This window comes from Rhamphochromis sp. 'chilingali', assembly GCF_963969265.1.
Source record: "Rhamphochromis sp. 'chilingali' genome assembly, chromosome: 15".
In the NCBI taxonomy this organism is placed as follows: Eukaryota; Metazoa; Chordata; class Actinopteri; order Cichliformes; family Cichlidae; genus Rhamphochromis; species Rhamphochromis sp. 'chilingali'.
The window spans coordinates 3896466-3917171 of NC_137942.1; the positions used below are offsets into that span (position 1 = coordinate 3896466).

General features: G+C 40.7%; 1 protein-coding gene across 1 annotated transcript; it reads right to left on the reverse strand.

The window, feature by feature from the left end:
• Nucleotides 1–2302: 2302 nt before the first annotated feature.
• Nucleotides 2303–20041, reverse strand: elac2 (elaC ribonuclease Z 2). The gene is made up of 24 exons (XM_080904632.1): nt 19533–20041; nt 16999–17049; nt 16835–16905; nt 15538–15602; nt 15377–15434; nt 15238–15306; nt 15022–15126; nt 14636–14691; nt 14482–14540; nt 14149–14221; nt 13956–14068; nt 12890–12988; nt 12671–12809; nt 12355–12440; nt 11921–12042; nt 10636–10732; nt 8863–9001; nt 8740–8778; nt 8395–8504; nt 6205–6304; nt 5987–6107; nt 5440–5518; nt 4962–5106; nt 2303–2740 (listed from the first exon to the last, which is right to left on the reverse strand). Exons 1-24 carry the CDS (start codon nt 19853–19855, stop codon nt 2498–2500), a joined length of 2562 nt encoding a protein of 853 aa, XP_080760758.1. The 5' UTR covers nt 19856–20041; the 3' UTR covers nt 2303–2497.
• Nucleotides 20042–20706: the final 665 nt, after the last annotated feature.

Consider the following 20706-nt stretch of genomic DNA (forward strand, 5'->3'; position numbering starts at 1 on the left):
ATCTGGGTCTTTATTTTTGGCAATAGTGAAGCTAGTCCTAAAATCTAGGGGAAGGTGGTGAGGTTTGTAAAAACAAGCCTAATGATCAGAGAAGTTTGAAACAAATCTGATGTTAAGAAACTGAAAGAAAAATGTCATTTACTTTCTATCTTGTGTATTTCTATGTTGTGCTGATTTCTACTATTAGTCCAATATATTTGGCAAACAAATATTGTACTTTTTAGTTTTTTGTTTTTAATTTTGCATATCCTAAAACAAATACTTTCAAGAAGAAAAGCTTGCAATTCAGGGCAAACAGTGAAAGCCCTGGTTGTCTAGTGAAGACTAAAAATAAATATCAATCAAAATCAAAGTGAAAGCAATCAGTATTCTTCCCTGCGAGCTTCTGTCATTGCCTGCTTGCATCCATTCTTTAATTTACTGCAGTTTAAAAAAAATACAAATAATTGGGAAAGAAAAAGGAATGAATGAATACCACTGCAGTCACTCACACAGGGTAAAAAGAGAGCTGGCGAAATCTCGGGTAAATCCATTTGAATCATGTCTTCAATATTCATTTGTGGTGGTCCACTGCTGGTCAAGTGATGATTAGGTCCATCAATCCACCATTTTGACTCTGCAATGCTTATGTCAAAACCCAATTATGCCCCCTTTCTGCTTATCACGCGTGCCTCCTATGATAGAAGCGGCCTCAGTGGTGGCAAAGGCCTCTAAATGGACTCAGAAGGCTCAGGAGCAATGCATCTTCATCTCACTGCTTCACACTCCAGAAAATAGGCTAATCGCAGACCCACCGCTCAAGTCACTAATCTCCGAAAACTCACAATTACTTCATGGTTCTGGCAACTGTCTAATGAAAGAGGAGGGGATCCTTTTAGGAAGTTCATCTGTTCTAACTGTTGCCTTGAATTTAGAGCAGAATCACAAGTGATGGAAATGTTGACAATTTTAACCTAGACACAAAGGTAAAACTGTCATACAAGAAAAAGGGTTGCGGGAGAACAAGGCAGTGGTAAATGTCTTCTCGGAGGGCAAGTTCGCTGTAATTGAAAAGTCAGACCTCTGAAACCAAAGTTCATTCATGCCTGCAGACTGTATGCGCCTCGTGTCATACGTCAAATCAAAAGGCAAATTTTAAAAAAGCCAAACTACAGTTTCATAGTGAGCCAGCACCTTTAGTGTAGTTTCTAACAATGCACCCGACCCTTCTGGTGTCTCAGTACTTTTCCTCTGCTGTGAGCAGAGGAGATTCCTGCAGCCGCCCCTCCCTCCAGTGGCAAAAGATAATAGCCCATCTCTTCATGAGGCTTATTACCATGATTTTTCCTTTAGGCCACAGTAACAGGTACCTCGAAGCTCTGATGGCTCACTGAAGCCCCCATGTGGACCTGTGTGGAAATATTCAACATACCCCTCGTAAAGTATCCTGGTATCTTATTAATTTTCAAACATCATCTGACGCTGAAAGAATGGATTTCTTTGTTAAAGCCTTTCTAATCATTTCTATTTATTTCTATTACATTGTACTGTTTATTGATCCCCAGCTTCTCCAATCAGCCTTTTGAAGTGTTCTTGGGCAAGACACCGAACATCTGCACCTTTTGGCATTTCAGTGTGTGATAAATGACTTCAACAGGAGTAAAAGTGCAGTATGACTGTGGCTTGTTCATAAATCAAATTATTCAGTAAAAGACCAGAAAAAATAAGCTGCTGCAAGATGTGAAAACATTAGAAAAATGAACTTCTTCTGGTGAATTCCTTAAAGCCACAGATCACATAAAGGATGGAAACTGCTACAGTGACAACGTCCACTGTATTTTGGAGGGTTAGCATAGTTACTTTGACCATATGCTACCATAAGTAGCACAGCACATCAGATGTGATCCAGAGACACTGATAAGCTCCAGGTGCCCACGTCAGCACACCTGTTTATCAACATGGCCACACCCCTCCCTACAGAATCCAGCTGGATGAGTTGTTATGAAGGGGAAACGCTCCACAGAGACTCAGAATGTAAATGCAATATTAAACATGGGCATCCACGGGGATTGACTCTGTTTTGGTATCAGCTTCCATTTTGACATTAAAGTAACTATAATGTATGCAAATTACACTTTAGCTTCATTTTTCGGCTCTGGATGTTGCCACAAATTAGCTTCAGCTGAACAGACTATAGAGATTTGTTGCTATTTTTATGCGAATGTAACTAAATTTAAACTAGTTTTATTCTAAAAGTTTAGAAAGTCTGGATTTAGACGTCAAGTGAAATGGCACCCAGCAGGAAACAGATTACAAATCACTGTTGAAGGACACATGGCGAGCTTTGCTTTATTCCGTTTAACACAGATCTGCACAGTTAATGCAACAAGCGCATTTTCTTTAATCAGACCACACAAGTCAAATAAAAATCTCCAGCTCATTTAAATAAAATAACTCAAGATGGATTCATCTAGTCTTTCTTTTTTTTCAAAACTCATGTTTAAATGGAAGAGAGGAATCAGCTGGTTTTCAGCCTCTTCGTTTCTACGTGTGCTGCCGTTTCCTCCTGGTCTCTTTTAGCACCTCTGCCGACGTCCGGCGCTCCCGTCTTATGCTCGCTGGTCACTTCAGAGCTGCTTCCTCTTGGATATCTCATCTCCCTCCTCTCCCTCCTCTCCTCCATCTCGCCGAGCTCCTCGGCAAACAGGGTTTTCAGTGCAGGAATGAGTTTGGGGATGATTTTGGAGTCATCAAAACGAATCTGTGAGTAGATGAAATAAAGGAAATTGCCACAATATTTAAATGAAAGCATTCAGAACTATTCCATTTAGACTTTTTTTTTTACCATTTAGCTCTTTTTATCCTTATTTATACTCTTTACAGTAAATGTTTTATATACAGTTTCCTTGTTATTCTTGTATAAATGTTTGTTGTTGGTAGTTTATGTTACAAAAAATGGAAAATCTTGTCTTGGAAGTTGCAGCAATCACCATCCAACTACTAGCATTTCTGCTAACATTTAGATTAAGAAACAGCTGAAAAACCGTTTCTAAATGTGCCTTTAACTGGAGATATTTCATCAAACTTAAATACTAATTTGTCATTTCTCGTGCTTTGGTTTAGTCTTACTGGTAATGTATGCTGTCTTACAATCACTAATGAGCAAGGCTGAGGAGCCAGAAGTTTATCATGTCAGTCATACATAGGGAGAAAGTACTCAGCCTCCACTAAGGTCCAGGTTTAGTCCCAGCTTCCTGTTTTTACATACATGTTTTGTTAATACTGTGCTCCCTCGTTAATTGCGGGAGTTATGTTCTAAAAATAACCCGCAAAGTAGTCAGCTTTATTTTTTACAATTACTACAGATGCTTTAAGGCTGTAAAACCTCTCACTACACACTTTTCTCAGACAGGCGTGAACATTTTCACACTCAAAGTTTGTTTTTTTAGGATTTTTTGATCTATAAATAAGCGCCGGTTTTATCATAAAGCCCGCGGCATTTTACACAGATAACCAGAGTCACGTAATCTTTTTGGGCCTTGACTCCTGGGGCTTTGGCTTCGTCCTGAATTATAAAGGTGCGAGAGGGCATTCGTTTCCAAAATAAGCCTGTCTCAGCCATACTGAAAACTTGTTCAGGCTTATATCTCCCTTTCTTGATGATCGCTTTAAATTTGTTGTTCACCTATGCCTCTGCTCTAGAGGTATCCGCAGAGGCGGTGCATGCAGTCAAACACTTCTAAGTCCAAAGCACTTCTTTTTTTTTTTTTTTTTTTTTTTCTCTTCTAATACTGTTTCTTTTTTCTGTCCAAAGTCCAAAGCACTTCTGAAATTTGTCAAACCAGCCCTTGCTGGCATTAAAAGCACTCGTCGATGGCCTGGACTCCGCAGCATCCTGCTCCTCGCTGTCAGCTCAAGTTTCATAAAGCTTTTTAGCTTTGATGCGGATGATGTTGGTATCCAGCGTAATGTTCTTTTTTTATGTAAATGTGACAAGCTGAACACATTCTGTACTGTACAGGAGACATGACATGGAGGAGACTGATTGACATGGTCTACAGCCAATTAGGATGCAGAACACAATGCGCTGTTAAAAAAGAAAAAAGAAAAACAAAAGCATGCAAAATTGTGCACAAAAAAAATCTGCAAAACTGGGAGCCCGCGAAAGGTGAACCGCGTTATAGTGAGGGACCACCGTACTGAATAAAGAGATTAACCCTGTCCGGACACAATGTTGTTCTTTAATTTTCTTATTTAGACGGACGGGAAAAAAATCAGATGAAGCAAAATGTAAAAAACAAGATGTTGATACTTTTGAAAGTATCTAAAGATATTAAAGTTACATATTAAAGTCACCATGAACTTTAAAGTGGAGTTGAAGGAGATGCCAAGCAGATGATATAGTAGTTAGAGTAGGTAAAGTTAATTAGCAAAGAAAATCAGTCCATGACTGCCGATCTCTGCCAAGCAAACATGAAGGCAGGGCTCATCATAGAGGAAAGCCAAGGAACTAAGCTTCACTGAAATGTAGAGATGTCCTTAAAACCTTAAAAAAATATGTTATTTCTAAAAGTATTAATATACTATTGTTTGAAGTTCTTGCTCTTGTTGTATATAAATGTGCAAAACCTTCTCTAGGAACGCATAAATGGACCCTGCTGCTGAAGCTGTGGATGAATTGGAGAAAAGTTCATTTCTGAAAGCAGAGCCAAGAAATTTCAACTGAAGCTCGGCTGAAATGAAACGAGTCGAACTTTCCAAGTTTAACTCCATGGGGACCCCTGTCTGCAACACTATAGCATTAAAACTTTCAGGATTGCGTGATCATTAAGAGAGCCTCCATCTGCACACGTCTGTGGACCATGTTTCACGCAGTGTCCCCGTGATGCCTTCAAGTGCAACAGGATATCTGGAAACCAGCTGTCAAATCCAGTGACACATTATTTGTCAAAGAAATCAGACACAGCTGCACTGAGACTTACTCTCATGTGGTCGAAGGATATTCCCACCCTGTCGTTGAAGTCTTCGCTGAAGAGAGGGATCTTAGCGTAGCGCTGGCTGAAGTGGTTGAGCATGATGAAGTCGGCGTTCATCTTCATGCCGATACCGATGGCCTGGGAGGTTGTACTGTGAGAAAAGATCAGTCATAAAGTCACAGATTTACGTCGCTCTTCGATGGGAACGTTTTCTAAAGACATAAAAACGCGCTTTTGTGAAGACAGACGCTCACAGTGGCGCCGTAAAAAAGGAACAAAAATCAATATCAATATGTGCGGAGAATGAAGAGATTTAACAATGCACTCAGAACATAACGGCTGCCTCAATCAGCAAGTGAAGAGAGCTCTTTGCTAGCTGACACGGAGCTCCACCTGCTTGTTTTTCCTCCTCCAACATTTCCTTCATTTCCTTCATTAAATCACCTTAAAGTACCTGCAGAGCCACACAGTTTGTTTCACTCACCTATGCCTTTTCTCTACAGCTTCCTCCTCTAGCTCATCCTCCAGCGTGGCCTCGTGGATTAGTAAGGTCGCATTTTTTCCTGGGTTAAAAAAAGAAATAATGAGATTGAGAAGCCCAAATCAGAGGGAAGCACTTAGAGCTTCTTCCCGTCCCACAGGAAATCAATCAGGTGGTCAGTGTGATCAAGAATCCGCATGCCCTGTTTGTCCGGTGAGCTGAGCCATCTATAATGAACAGACTTGGGAAACACTGGCTGTCTCTGGGAGGCTTTGCTTGGACAGAATCCAGTCAAGCAATTTAAGAAGAGTCAATGAAGAGGGATCCCAGAGGAACCATTAGAAGAGGCTGCCAGCTACAAGAGTGATTGAGAGCATTAAGAAATATCGGATAAATTATTCAAAACAACCCGTGTAGTCGAGCTAGAGTCAAGATGACCTTATATGAATCACTGTAATATCGAAAGCGGACGCTCAATTTGCTATTATGTGCTTCTGCCTAGATGCACTTGGGTGACGTATGGACTTTAATCAGTCTGAGTAGGACTAACCGATGTGTACGAATGCGTCGCAGGGCATGGTGTCTCCAGAAAAGGCCAGCTTCCAGCCTGCCTGGTGAGTGAAGCTGCAGGCAAAGGCATTCTTGCAGTGACGCACTAAACATGTGTGGAACTGTGAGACACACAGGAATAAAACGATGAGTCACTTTAAAAAGGCTTCAATAAATAAAAAATAAAAAAAAACACGTGACGTTCAAACGGCTGCTGACCCGCTGCAGGTTGTTCTTCTTCAGCATCGCTTGGATGAATGACTTCGTCCTCTGTTTGGGAACCTCGACGGTGTCACACAGAAATTTATTGGGGATGAGGCTGAAAAACAAATCAGACATCCTTCAGAGAAACGACGCACTGAAACTGACCGTTTCACCTTTAAGCACAGACAAGTGCGTGCATGATTAGTGTGAAGGGTGTCTTCACTAAATACAGAAACTGATATCACAAGGACCTGGTGCAGGAAATTAACAGAGAGATGACTTACATTAAGTTAATTCCAGTGGTCTAATGTAACATAAAGCCAAAGTGCAGTTCCTGTTTTGGCCACTTGAGACTGCCTCCAAAAGCAAGTCAATCCCCATAGACTCCCATGTTAAAGGCCAACATTTAGTTGGTCATGTTTGCAGTCTGCAAATGTGTTTTTGCTTCTATGGACGAGTTTCTCCCTTCATAGCAAATCTACAAGAATTCATTTGTATTCCTGAGCCAACTGATCGGTCCCAACACAGGCAGCTCTACGCCTCTCCGACATGTTTTTAACTGTTGGTGCCTTTAGGAATTATATGATTAATATTATGACTTGCTACTTGGTTCAGACAAAAAACAACAAACAAACAAACAAAAAAACAAAACAGGCTTGTAGGTTTTTCTGAAGTCTGATCTAACTGCCAAGGATCTCTTACCCAAATATGTAAATAACTACACGATGACAGCCAAAACACAGCTGATGATGATTCGAAACCAGTGAGCACAGTGTCTATGCTCATCTGTTATCCTGTTCATGGTTTCAGTCAATGCAACTTAAAGGCTGAAAGACCTCCTGCTGCTATAGTTCTAGTAATTTAGTTTACTGAGTTACTCCATAAGCATTTCTCAAAACTCGTATTTTCTATGTCATATATTTCTATAAAGTAAAAAAACAACAACATACTTGTAAATTTAACTGTACAAGTGGATTCTTCAATTACAGACCTGCCCCTTTTTCGATTTTTAAACTCAAATAAAACAGAAATTCTCATCACTGGTTCAGGGAAGCTCCAGGTATTCAGTCTTCCCTAAGCCCTTTATCCATTCATGACATCACCTGTTAGAACCGTTAGTTTAGTCTGACCTTTGAGAAACATTTAAAGAAGGTCAGACAGTCCTTTGTTCTTTATTCTGTGTTTCTTATAATACTGGTTTTGATATGTGCAGCACAAATAAACATCATTATTATTATTAATGATATGTTGTTAAGTATTTAATAGTAGTCTATGACAGTGTTTCCCAACCACTGTGCCACGGCACATAGGTGTGTCGTGGAAGATTATCTGGTTCCACCTGGTTAGTACTCTAAACGACCAGCCTGAGTAACAGGCAGAGCAGTTACATTCTCTTCCACTAGAGGGCAGTACAACTACCTGCTCTAATTAAATGGGTTGCCAAGTGCCAGTAAAACAGAAGAAAACGAAGAAGAAATGACATAATAGTCAAGCTGCGAGTTAGATAACGCAGCGCGTAACAGCAATAGATACATATTTGAAAATAAAAGTATCCAGTCTGACCTGGTCCTGGAGAAAACTGACCCAGATGAAGGCCCTAGCATGATTAGTGGTCAGAAGAAAGCAAAAGAAGTATACTGCGGACAATATACCGCTATACCTGGTGCGCAAGGGAAAATGATCAATATGCTTTTTGTGACATTTGTGTTTGTTGGTGTGACGTGTGATCTTTCTGATGTGAAACATGTGCCGTGGCTCCAAAAGGTTGGGAAACACTGGTCTATGAAACATCAATGACAAGAATTAGCTCCCTAAACGTACTGCATGTAATTACATGATTTATATAGTTTAGGAATCTTTCCAGCTACTCTGAACAGCTCAAACACTTTTCAACCAATCAGAAGAAACAAAATTAAAACCCCTGAAAGTTGCTGATAACATAACGCCAACTGTATTTGTCAAAAATACACCAAACAGACTTCTTTCTTTGCCCAGTACACACAAATAATGTAGTGCAAGTGGTATAATATACATAAATGCAATTGTGCTTTGGTTTTACTATTAATTTCACATTATTATAAATGCAAAGACACAATGAAACTGTTCAGTAACAGCAAAAACAGTTCAGCTTAACTAATCCAGTACTCATGGAGCATGGAGGTGGAGTGTGTCCTAATGAGTTAAGATGTTTTTGTGTCCACATACTTGATGTGACTGAGAATCTCCTCGCAGTAGTCGTGGTACTGGTTGAGCCAGGTCATGATCTGAACCGGAGCAACCAGGAAAATCGGGCTAAATGGCTTTCCCAAAGTTGCCTGGAGGTATAGATGTGACACAAACCCCTGAATGTCATTATTTGGGATCCTTACACAAAACAAGGAGGTAGTATAAATGGTAAATGGCCTGTATTATCTTTACACAGCCAGTCATCCATCCATTCACACACACATTCACACAGTATATATCAGAGGTTTCTATTTTTAACCAACCTTTCATGTCTTGAGTTTTCACTTCAATCCAGAAAAAAGAAACAGTATTTCAAATACTCACCAGTGCCCTTTCTCTCTGGTACAGCAGCTTCACCAGCCCCTGAAACAAAAAGATCACAACGAGAGTAAGTCGAGCAGTCTAACTTTGTTTTTACAAGTTAAAACCTGATGCACGGCTGCTTACTGTGTGATGGTCAGCATGCAGGTGTGAGATGAAGACCGTGGCGATCTTGGACAAAGCGTCATCGACGTCGTCCCCGTAGTGTCTGCAGAGCTGACCAAAGGTTCCCTCTCCACAGTCCAGCAGCAAAGACTGACTCGGGCTTCATGCGAGTACAAACAAACAAACATGTGAAACACGCCCAGACAAACACTAAACTGCAAACAGTGGGTGAGTACAGCCTTCTCAGCACACACGCATCATTATTCATTACAGGACGCCTTTGTAGGTTTTACAAATTTACACTAAGAAATCATTTTAATCAGTTTTTAAGCCTCTTAAAATTGACTAGAGACAGTGAAGCACTGTTTAAACACTACTGAGGATACATGGGGAATACATCAGGTGTATACAACGATGAAAACACCTGCCAGGATGCAGCAGCAGATTCCTGCAGCTGAATGAGATACTGTCTAAAACTGATTTTTTAAAAATGGAACATTTGAACCTAATTTACATCACAGATGAGACTTTGTTATTCTTATTTGGACCAAACACAGTGGTAACTCAGTGCACTGAAAAATGATGCAATAACAACATGGCTTAAAGATTTAGGTTTTAAATATATTTAATTTAGGCCATTATTCAGGTCTATTCCCTTCATGACCACCAGGGGAAGTAAATAACATTGATTATCTGGCAACTTTCAGGAGAGGGATGTTCTTTACGGTGGTGTGCTGGAAGAAGAAGATACATATGGAGAAAAGCCACTTTGTAAGCTGTTTTAGAGCATCTTGTAGTTTATGTGCTAATCCTTTCATGTTCTCCGTCACCTCCACCTTTCCACCCACTCAAAAATCGCTTAATTCCCACTTTGGACATCAAACATCTTTGATCTCTGTGGGAATACCTCCCACCTCTCTGTGTTTAAATACCACCACACATACTGTAAGATGCAATGACCTTTCCTAAGCTAAACACAAAAGAATAATAAAATACTGAGAGATCATCTGAAGTCAGATGTAATGTCTTGAGTTTGGATGGTGGAGGAGGATGCACAGATGGCTGTCTATGAATCTAAATGTCAGAATAGCAGTGAGCTTTAATGAAAGGATCAGAGTGATGACTACAGAATGACTTTGACAGGGTGGGAAAAGTGGAATTGATTAAAAAAAGAAGACCAGAAGTCACCCAAACTCCCCAGGAAAGCAGTGAGACGTGAGAACAAAGAACTGAGGCAACAGCTTCAATTTAAAATTCAGCCCTTTTGTTATCTACGGCAGCATACTATTGCCAATATGAAACAAAAAGAAACTTGTGCAATATCTAGTCTAGGTTTAGGTCATATACTGCATTAGGTGCTTGGAGACACAGTGAATAATATCCTCTGTACTGCAGATAAAAGCTTCAGTCTGTGGAAACAATGAGACGCTCTCAGACGGCCGGGCTGTTCGTTGACAACAGATATTTGATTGTACAAGTCAGACTCACTTTTCACTGAGAGCCAAAAGTTTTAAATGTGTTTGAGTCATTTTAGCAGTTCCTCTGTAACACTGAGTCAAACATGAACATCAATTAAGGATCTCACAGGATTAAGAGACGATCGAAGCTTCTCTTTGGCTTCCTGTTTTGACCGACCAAAATAAAAGCAACATATGCAATCTCATTAAAATGTTGGTTCTTGATAAAAAGATGATTTTCCTCTTTCTTACGTAATAGTCTTGAAATTCTAAATCAATTTTTATTTCAATGTTGACACCAGCGGTGAGCTACACTGCCTGTCCTGAGAGATGTTACCTGATATTAACTAAAGTGCCGCTGACATTCCTGATCTTCATCGGAAGAGCTGACCCAGTTCCCAAGAAAACCACCTCTGGGTATTTTCCTCCTTGACCTGCAACAAAAACAACACAACCATACATGCACGATGAGTGAGGTCGACAAACAAAAACACATTACTAATGCAACAGAGAAAGAAGCACACCGGGGGAATACTTCAGGATCTAAAAAAGGTGTTGGATGATCAGACGTTGCTTTTAAGTAAATGAGACAGGTATGGCATCAGAAGCTTGCCTATCACTGGCTAATTCAATATTTGGATGACAGGTATCAGTATGCACATATAAATAATACAGATTCTGGTTTATTAAAAGGTAACTTGTGGGGTGCCACAGGGTTCACTTCTTGGACCACTATTGTTTACATTACATAAGTCAATGGAGTGCATTTATCCAAAGCAGTGTTTGGATACTCTGGAAAGTAAACTACTGACTGGTTTGAGTCTAACAAATGATCTCCTCACCTTGGAAAAACTAAATGTATTAAAATCGGAAAACCACTCATTAAATAACCAAAGAAAAAGTTACGTTAAAACTGCCATAATCCTTCAAGCAAAATGTTTTCCAGTTAGTGTTAATAACAAATTAACCTGGAAATTAAATATAAAGTATCAAACAAAAGGTCTAAACTGCAACACTGTTTTAATTTGAAGACTTCTTATGCCAAAAATCACTAAGCATTTTATATTATTGACTTGCTGCTCCACGTATGACTGTATAGAGCTGTGAGGAAACACAAACCAAACATCAACTCGATCTTTTACTCCCAAAACATAAAACTAAATATGAGTGATAACAAAGAAAACCTACTGAGAGTCAACAAATCCATAATTTATTGGATTAAACTCACTGAAATCCAAACATAATATTTATGAGCTGTTTAAAATGAGGAATAATAAAAACAAATTTAATTAAAACTTGTTTTTAAATTACAGCATAGAAATAACATGATTACTCAGGATTGTGCTAAATGTATAGTGTGATGATGGTCTCGACACAGTTCATCCATATCCATCTTTTATTTAAATCAGAAGCTAAAATTGCAGTCGATTTAATTTTCCTTACATTCTGACTGCTGTATTACATAAGCTGTAGCTTCAAGCTACACTCTTTCAGTTGTTCATATAATTTCTTGTGATATTAATGAACTTAATACAGATAAAGACAAAAATAGGGCACTGTAGATAGACCATGCTTGAGTGAATCCAACACTTTTTGGGCGGGTGCTAGTTTCCATAACTGACCGGAAAGCTCTGCAGAGCCAGCGGAGCAAATCTTCCTGCACTTGTCCACTTCTGCCAGAAAGTTTTGGACCTCAGAAGCTTCTTTCACAAACTCCTCAGAGTTGCAGGAGGGGATGGCATCTCTAACAAATGAGACAAGAGTGAAAAAGACACACACCACTGCCTGCAAAAACACTGCTGGGGAAAAAGCAGTGGGTTTTTTTCCCTCTCCCTACATCTGACCTTGATGCGCCTCTACAGTACTTGACAGAAACAATGTAGGAAAAAATAAAAATAAAACCCTGACACTTGTAAGATGAGGTTAAAAAAAGACGAGGAGAGAAGAAAGCAGTTGAGAGGGGCTGGTCCAGTGCAGATCGTTTTCTATGACAAGCCGGCGCTCGGAGCTGCAAAGTAACGATGGCTAAATTGGAGGGATTGAAGGACAAACTAACCTTTGCCACTCCATTACAGGTCTGAGCTGGAACTTGAGCAGACACTCCGCTCTGACGTTCGGGACGTGTAAGGCCGCCTGAGGCTCCTACAGGAAACCAAAAAATAAGAGTTTTTTGATGTTTTCTTACATGCAGTTTGGGAGCTGCGCTTCTCACTCTCAGTGTATAAAACAATGTGCTTTTTCAGCACAGTACAAGTCGAGTTTAAATGCATGCAGGGATTAGTCTATTGTAAAAGGTGTAAGGTCAAACTTCCCCGTTTGAAAGGGAACGTTGCAGTGAACACCGAAATGTTTCTTCTGTCCATCAGCCTTGCCTTTGCTTTGTAAGCTTTCAGTTGTGGGAAGATTTCTGGGTGGATCATGTTGAGCTGGGCCTGAATCTTGTGACTTCTGATGTTGTGGATCGTGCACGCGTGTTCATTAAGGATCAGGTGTTCTGTCGTAGATGGAAACCTGCAGAAACAAACCACTGAGTGCTCGGTGGACAAAATGCTGTGGCAAAAAGTTTTCAGACAGAGAGAGAAACTGCAAACCTCTCCATCCACTTCTTGTATTGGTCTGTTTTCAAAACAGACTCTGGAGTCATGTGGACCACCAACGCAGCAGGGTCCTCCGTCCCACCTGTCTGGTATCTGGAGGGGGTGACAACCTCAACTTTAGACACTTCTAGAGAATATTTATAAGAACCACACTTCCTGCCACAGCACAGAAAGAAGCACTGGGTCAAACTTACACACAATAACTGGTTATCGTTGTCAAGTTAAACACCACACAGGCACTAAATGCACAAAGGCTACAGTAGCACCGTTTCATCACGTGTGGCAGTGTTGCTTCGCTAAACTATTTTCATCTAAGTGCGTCATGTGCACATATCAGGTCTTCCAGAGCAAGAAAACTGCAAATTGTGACTCTTTGACTCTACGTAGCCTGATGTGGGGGAATTAGTTTCTACCAGGATACAGTTACCTTTAATTCAAAAAAAGAAAAGTTTCAAGGTCCTACAAGCTCTCATGTTATCAGGTTTTTTGTAGAACTGAGTTAATCTGAACAGGACACTTTTATGACATCATGATAACTAAGAGGGGAAAAAAAGACATCATATCAAAACTTTATGACCTATTTAAAAGTTTATAACATGAGATAAACGAACAAGACAACGACCTGCAAAACTGAAATTTCAGTTTTATGAGTTTGTACCATAGCTCACACTAATACACTGTGACTCATTAATGCATCTCCTGTCAAGTTAAATCTTTATGATAAATATACATCAGATATATGAACTGAAGGAACTTCTCCAATGCTAATTCTGCTTGGTCTGTATCCAGGAAAACACCATTATGTTGCAAATGAATGAAGATAAATCAGCACATTAATAAATTAATAAAAAAAAATCATAGATCAACTTGTTTTGCACTGGAAAAGACAAATAGTTAAACTATCCACTAGAAAGAAAAACCGCAAACACCTAAATGTTAAAACCCAAAACATTTTTGATCACTTTCATCATTTGTTCTATCTGAGAACAGCATGATTTTATTAAAATAATAATTAAAATAGCGCTGGAAAAACAAATGTGACTGGCAGCTAAACTATTACCTTCCAAGCTGCTGATTGGTGCAAAGAGCTCCAAGAAATTCTTCAGACGGACACTCGACCATAATAAAGACTGGTCCTGGATCAGTAGGAGTGCAGACCTGCTCGGGTCGGATCTGAAAACCAGCAGCGACAGAAATGTGAGCAAGTCCAGCTTAGAGCTGCAGCCTGAACGAAAAGAAAACAGAGTCTTCACCTCTTTTCCTTCATGCACGATACTTTTCCCGTCTTTCAGAGCTGCAATGATGGGACCAATAGCAGCTGTGCCCCTTAAAGGAGGAAAGATCAGGAAACAGTTCAAATCAGACTGAAAATGAAGCAAAACTAAAACTAATATTTTGCTACTGCAAAGCTTTTTATAGACAAGAATTGTTTCATGTAAAGTATAATTTGTGCACACCAGTGTCTGCCAAATCCTCAGCCAACTGAGTACAAAGCTTTTAAACATTAGGAAAACAAAAAGTCCACATTGATAAGACAACTGGACCTCATGTTAACTTGGAAAGAACATAACAGTGATTCCACTTACACGGGCAGCCCGAGCTCTTTGGCTTGAGCAACTAAGAAGTTGCCCTTCTTTGGGTGAAGCTGTAAGAGTGTCAGACAGGTAAAAAGCAAACTGTCAGATACAATAAGCTTCAATTTGCACGTCACAGGATGGACGTATTTTCACAGCGTCCTACCTTGCAGGCAAAGGCAACCACCAGAGAGGAATCTCTCGCTGCTGTTCGCCTTTCACCTAAAATTTGAAGCGATTGTTGCACTCAGTTTGTTCATTTTATTACCAAAGACACGCAGCCACAGTCGGCCTATTACACTTTTATTCACACCTCAGTCCTGACAGAAGACGGCATGAAGCCTAAAGCTTAAGATCCCACATTGTAGCTACGCTTAAAATTATTTCCAAATCTGATGACGCCGATTTATTTTAAATGATTATTAATAATTTTTAAATTTGATTTTGTTTTTGTGCTGGCTTTCTGTTTTATTTGAATGCTCCAACCTCAGGTGGTCAAATGAATCTTATCTGTATAATACTGCATGTCTAGTCTAGCCTGCTCTGACTCACCTGGATCGTCTGCACTGCTAACGTCGGCTTTCTGTGGAGTCGCCTGAGTGGGGCTGTTCCTACCCGACCTGTGGGAGCGATTTCTGTCATTGTCCCTCGACTTTGCTGCAGAGACGACGGCATAAAAAAAAAAAAAAAAAAAAAAAGATTAGATGACAAACAAACTCCTTCCTGAGGTTAAGGAATAAAAAAATAATAATCAGGAAACAAACCCACCGAATATCGGCACCTGATAAACCGTCATGGTGTCATCGGAGTACGTCTCCTCAGTGTACGGTCGGACCGCTGGGACGACACAGTGAATATCACACAGACGTAACACAAGAATAATGCATTTGTCTCAAGTTCAACATACACAGCTTGATGTCCTCCAGTGGTCCAGAGAAAGACTTGATGGCATTCAGATAATTCTCCTGTGATTAGAAAAAAAAAAAGGAAGAGAGCAGATGTAAAGTGAATCCTTTCACATTAAAAGCTCCTCAAGGCGTGTTTGCACTGTTTGATCCAGCTTCTCACCAGCTGTGGAGGTCCAGAGAGAACACACTCAGGGACGCCGGTGTCCTTCAAGGTTAATATCATCCCTGCAACGAGACGAGACACAGATGAATATTATTACAGAACAAAGAGATATAAGAATATTTAATATACTGAAATTAACCAAAATCAAATAGCTATTCTGTGTAATGGCTCTACTTATACAGAATATAGACATAAATCATCTAAGGGTGCACGAATATTATTTTCATATAAAACTGAAAATAACAAGTTTAAAAAAATAAAAAATTGACCTGTACATTCAGAAATTATTTCAAATTATGTGCAATTAACAATCAAAGTAAAGCAGGTCACGTTTAAAGGGTCATATTCTGCTCTTTTCTATGTTTTATTCTTGAACTGTGCATATATAATTCCAACCACCGTAATAAATCTCGGCTACAAGAGCTGTAGTTTATTCCAGGTCTTCGTGTGGGAGTCAGTCAATTTTCAAAGCCTTCACTTCTGCAACCAGCGTGGGTTTAAGGCAAATGATTAAGACGCAACCAGTGGAAACAAAAGGTCTCTTCATGTTTAAAGGGATTAAGGGTTCATCTCTTTGTCCAGGTGTCAAAGGGATGAACCTGCTCTGCTGGAGGTTTCTTCCTGTTAAAAGGGAGTTTTTTTCCTTCCCACTGTCACCAAAGTGCTTGTTCATATGAGGTTGCATGATTGTTGGATTTTTCTCTGCATGTATTATTGCAGGGTCTGCCTTACAATATAAAGTGCCTTGAGGCGAGTATTGTTGTGATTTGGTGCTGTATACATTGAATTGAATCCCACAGTTGCCAAGTACTTGCCCATAAGGGGCCGTGACATTGTTGCAGTTCCTAAAGTTTTCATCTTAAAATATAAAACACCTTGAGACGACTGTTCCTGTGAGCTGTTGCTGCATAAATCAAACTGAGCTGCAACAGCACGAAGCACAAAATTCTGCAGGTTGAGGTGAGAGGCAGACCTCCGCCTGGGTTGGATTGTTATTTCAGTGTATTTGGCTCCATCCACAGTTATGAAACTGTCCTCAGCTTCAACTGGCATTTTCATGAATGCATATATTTCACAAAATATGTCACTAATCAAGTTGTGCTTTTAGAACCTCCCTGTTGTAAATAATGCAGAAAGACACAAACTGATGAATACTGGTGATGAAAACATTTTATTTCCATTAATGCTGAATATTACTGTCATGTATGTGACTTCAGCTCTGTAATATATACCTGGTGTTAGTGTGGAGCACCAGTGTGATGACAGGGATTAACATGAACCTGTGTTCACTGACCTGACAAGCCTCCCACGTTCTCCCAGCTCAGTCTGGTCAGGAAGATGTTGTCCAAGCGAGCAGCTTTCAGCCTGCCACAGGAAAACATGACGATCATGTTCATGCTGTTTTTAAACCACCAGACAGACTGAAATCTTAACGCTGCTGTGGCATCACCAGCTTACTTGTGTTCCTGCATGAGCCTCTGCGTTCCTTCACCACAGTTGAACAGGTACCTGCAGCAGAGAGAGGTTTGTTTTGCATAGGTGTATTTCAGAAAGCGTTGGGCGAGCTGCGATCAGAACCTCTGAATTACACCAGGCGATTGGTCTCAGGATTTTAAGGGCAAGAAAGATTATTATCATGATCATTCCTGTTGCTGCATTATGCTCCACAGATTGTGTCAAAGTTCCTATTTTTTGTTTTATGCCAAACTGTCCAAAGCATCTTATTATCATGTTGAGAAGCCTTTTCTTCGCCTACGCCAAGCTGCGTAAAACTAGGTGTGTGTGCTGCTGAGGACCTGAGTAAGTGCAGTCAAAGGTTTAAAGTTAGTTTTTGCTATCAGAGGTTACCATAAAGTAACTACAGCCTGCTCCACATACACTCACACTGGGACACTTACTAATATCAATGCATTTCCAGCTTTGTCAAATCAAAACAGTCCCAAACCGTTACCCTTACCTGCACCTAACTTTAACCCTCAAACAGGTCTTTGAAAGGGAGTGAAAAGTTCTAAAATATCATCACTGAGCCAGATACTGTATGAGAAATTACAGGAGCTGCGTGAGAAACCAGGGATGTCTCATGCTGATTGGCTAAAGACTTGGCTAACCCTCATCAAGGAGGACACTGTGGAGAAACATCTTTCTGCCTCCAGTAATAACCACAACAGACATGTTTAGCCTCAAAACCAGTCAGCAAAATGTGTCCGGAGGTCACCGAACAAAGGGAGCGCCCCACTCCCCCTGCCAAAGGCAGGTTTAATGTTCTATGTTCATCTTTTATCCTGTCTATGAGAAGGTCAGTGATTGACTTTGTGGTTCTAGCGTCTGATCTGAGGCAGTTTTGGACACTTGGATGCTGGATGAGATCTCAAAGAAGTCTGTCAGGCAGACCTGGAAACCCAAATGAGTACTGAGGAGGCACCTGACCACACGGTCTTTTTTAAGGTTATTTAATAGAAAAACAGAATATAGCACTCATAAATCACCAACGGCCAGTTTGCGGCCATCATCAACTACAGGTAGACGACACCTGCCTGCTATGGTGACGCCTCCCCTCCCTCCTGCTCAGAATGACGTGTTGGTGAGGAAATCATCTCGACCTTGGCTAACGTGAGAAAAACCCCTTGCAGAGTTAACCCACGGAAAGCTGCTAGTCCAGATAACATTCCTGGGAGAGTACTCAGAGAATGTGCAGAGCACCGTAGATCTTGCCCTCAACCACCTGGATGATAAAGACACATATGTACAACACCTGATTGGAAAACTGAGCCTACAGGGCCTGAAAACCTCCCTCTGCAAATGGATCCTGGACTTTCTGACGGAGAGACCTCAGACAGTTCGGATCGGTAAAAGCATCTCCAACACCACCGCACTGAGCACTGGAGGGCTGTGCGCTCAGCCCACTACTGTTCACGCTGCTGACTCACGACTGTGCAGCAATGCACAATTCGAACCACATCATCAAGTTTGCAGATGACATGACTGTGGTGGGTCTCATCAGCAAGAACGACAAATCAGCATACAGAGAGGAGGTGCAACAGCTAATGGACTGGTGTAGAGTCAACAGCCTGTCTCTGAACGTGGCCAAAACAAAAGAGATGATTGATGACTTCAGGAGAGCACAGAGAGATCACTGTCCACTTAACACTGATGGATCATCTGTGGAGGTCGTCATTGTTGCACTTTTCTATCGCACTATTTTGTGTCTTATCGTTCTGTTCTGTCTGGTGTTGCACTGTTTGTTTGGGGGGGGGGGGGGGGGGTTGTTGCACACTTGCACTTGTGTGCAACCCCCCCCCCCCCGTTGATTGTCTGTTATATGTAGCACCACGGTCTTGGAGGAACGCTGTCTCATTTCACTGTGTACTGTACCACTGCACACGGTTAGAATGACAGTAAAGCCACTTGATAAATATACACTGATTAGTGTGTATTCATGTCTTCCAACAAACTGATGCAATCTCATAAACTTACAATTAATCCATTAAATACAAATGGTCTGTGGGAGCCATGTCTGACCTCACAAATGCACTTCTGAAAGACTGGTCAGAAATTCCTATAAACACTCCCAAACCTGTGGAAAGCCTTCCCAGAAGAATTGAAGCTGCTACCGCTGCAAATGTTGGGCTGACATTAGCTTAAACCCTAAGGATTAAGAATGGGATGACACTCAAGTTCGTTTAGGTGCGAAGGCGAGTAAAGTTTCAAGTAAAGGATGTCTCATTTTGTTAAACACCTGTCTCGACTCCTCTCCTGAGGAGAACTGAGATATGAGGTGAGGACTCGAGGACCCACAACCTGTGAAATACCAGAAGTGAAAAGTGTAGCTTTCTCTGCATCACTGCAGTAAAGTGGAGCCCAGGATCGCTTTGACCTGCTGTTAATGCCTGCTATTTTTGCAAGTGTGCTTACAGTGGGGTACATTAAAAAGTCAAGTTTTTTCTAACATACAACAGCACAAACAATGTGCTCCAAAGTGCCTTCAGACGTACCTGTTGAACTCGGAGAACACGTAAACTGACGCAGCATTATCTCTGCTTCCAGCTCCGACCACCTGCAGGTACACAGTGGACGGTCCGTGAACGTCTCCTCGCTTGCTGCGGTTCTCTTTGGTTTTCACTCTGCGCAGCGGCTCCTTCTGCTTGGCTTTCTTCGGTAAATTGTTTTTGTTGTTAGTGGTAGTGGTGGCCATGGTCCGAAAAAGCTGAAAAACAGACCGATGGAGAGAAGAATCGCAGCGGACAGGAGCAGGGAGAGTCCTGCCGTTCACAAACAGCGACGTGAAGTGCCAGAGCCTCACATGGAGCCTGTTCATGCTAATCGTCTCCCGCAGTCATTCAAACCACAGCGTACCGATTAATCACATGTAAACGCGCTGAGTTAGTCTTACTTAAACATTACTGTCTTCTTTCTGATCGATTAATTGCCCCACAGACGGTCTCCGCTCATTCCACAAGGGCTACCAAGTTGGTTGACACCGTATATGACACATGTGACAACTTTTTTCCGGCATCTAGTGATGACGTTGTCCGTTCTTTATGCCGATTGGTTTCCGAGATTGTTTGGCAGAGATGTGGACCAATCAGAGCGGGGTTTTCAGAGACAGAGGCGGGAACAGAGCCTCTTCTTGAAGATGTGCTTAACGTAAACAAAGTACTTCAAAATAAAACGCCTAAACGTTAAATTACACGTGGTTAGCTCTTTAAAAACCGAAAATTATATATAAAAAAAAAAAAACAGAATCACTAAATTTAGTGCATGTAAGCAATTTTTAGATTATATTGATTTTAGTTTATTATCAGTGTTATTAATACACAATTATTATTAAACTTTTACATAAAGCTCATGTTACATAATATAAACTACACACAATATGGGTTTCAGGGTTCCTGATACTTTGCTGATATCTGATTATCTGCATGCGACCTGGTTATGTTCCCAAAGTGACCAAGAAAAAAAAAAAATCACTGCAACACTTTCAGCCCTGGAGATCTTGCATCAGTTAATCTACCACTGAAATATGAGCAATCCATACTAGTTCTAAGAACATAATTGTTCTAAACTGGAAAGACAAAAAGTAGTTTCTTGTGACTCTTTGTTCCACCCAGTGCCTGTTACTGTATGTTTCGCCACTACTTTAGGTTTTGCATACATGTCAATAATATC

What these genes read in the sequence shown, in the direction of transcription:
- elac2 (XM_080904632.1), bottom strand. Translation starts at nt 19,855, where the DNA reads ATGAACAGGCTCCATGTGAGGCTCTGGCACTTCACGTCGCTGTTTGTG. An exon ending in ACCAATCAGCAGCTTGGAAG is followed by an intron (nt 12,989 to 13,955) that starts GTAATAGTTTAG and finishes CACCCCCTCCAG; the next exon opens with ATACCAGACAGGTGGGACGG. An exon ending in CGACGCATTCGTACACATCG is followed by an intron (nt 5,519 to 5,986) that starts GTTAGTCCTACT and finishes TTTTTAACCCAG; the next exon opens with GAAAAAATGCGACCTTACTA.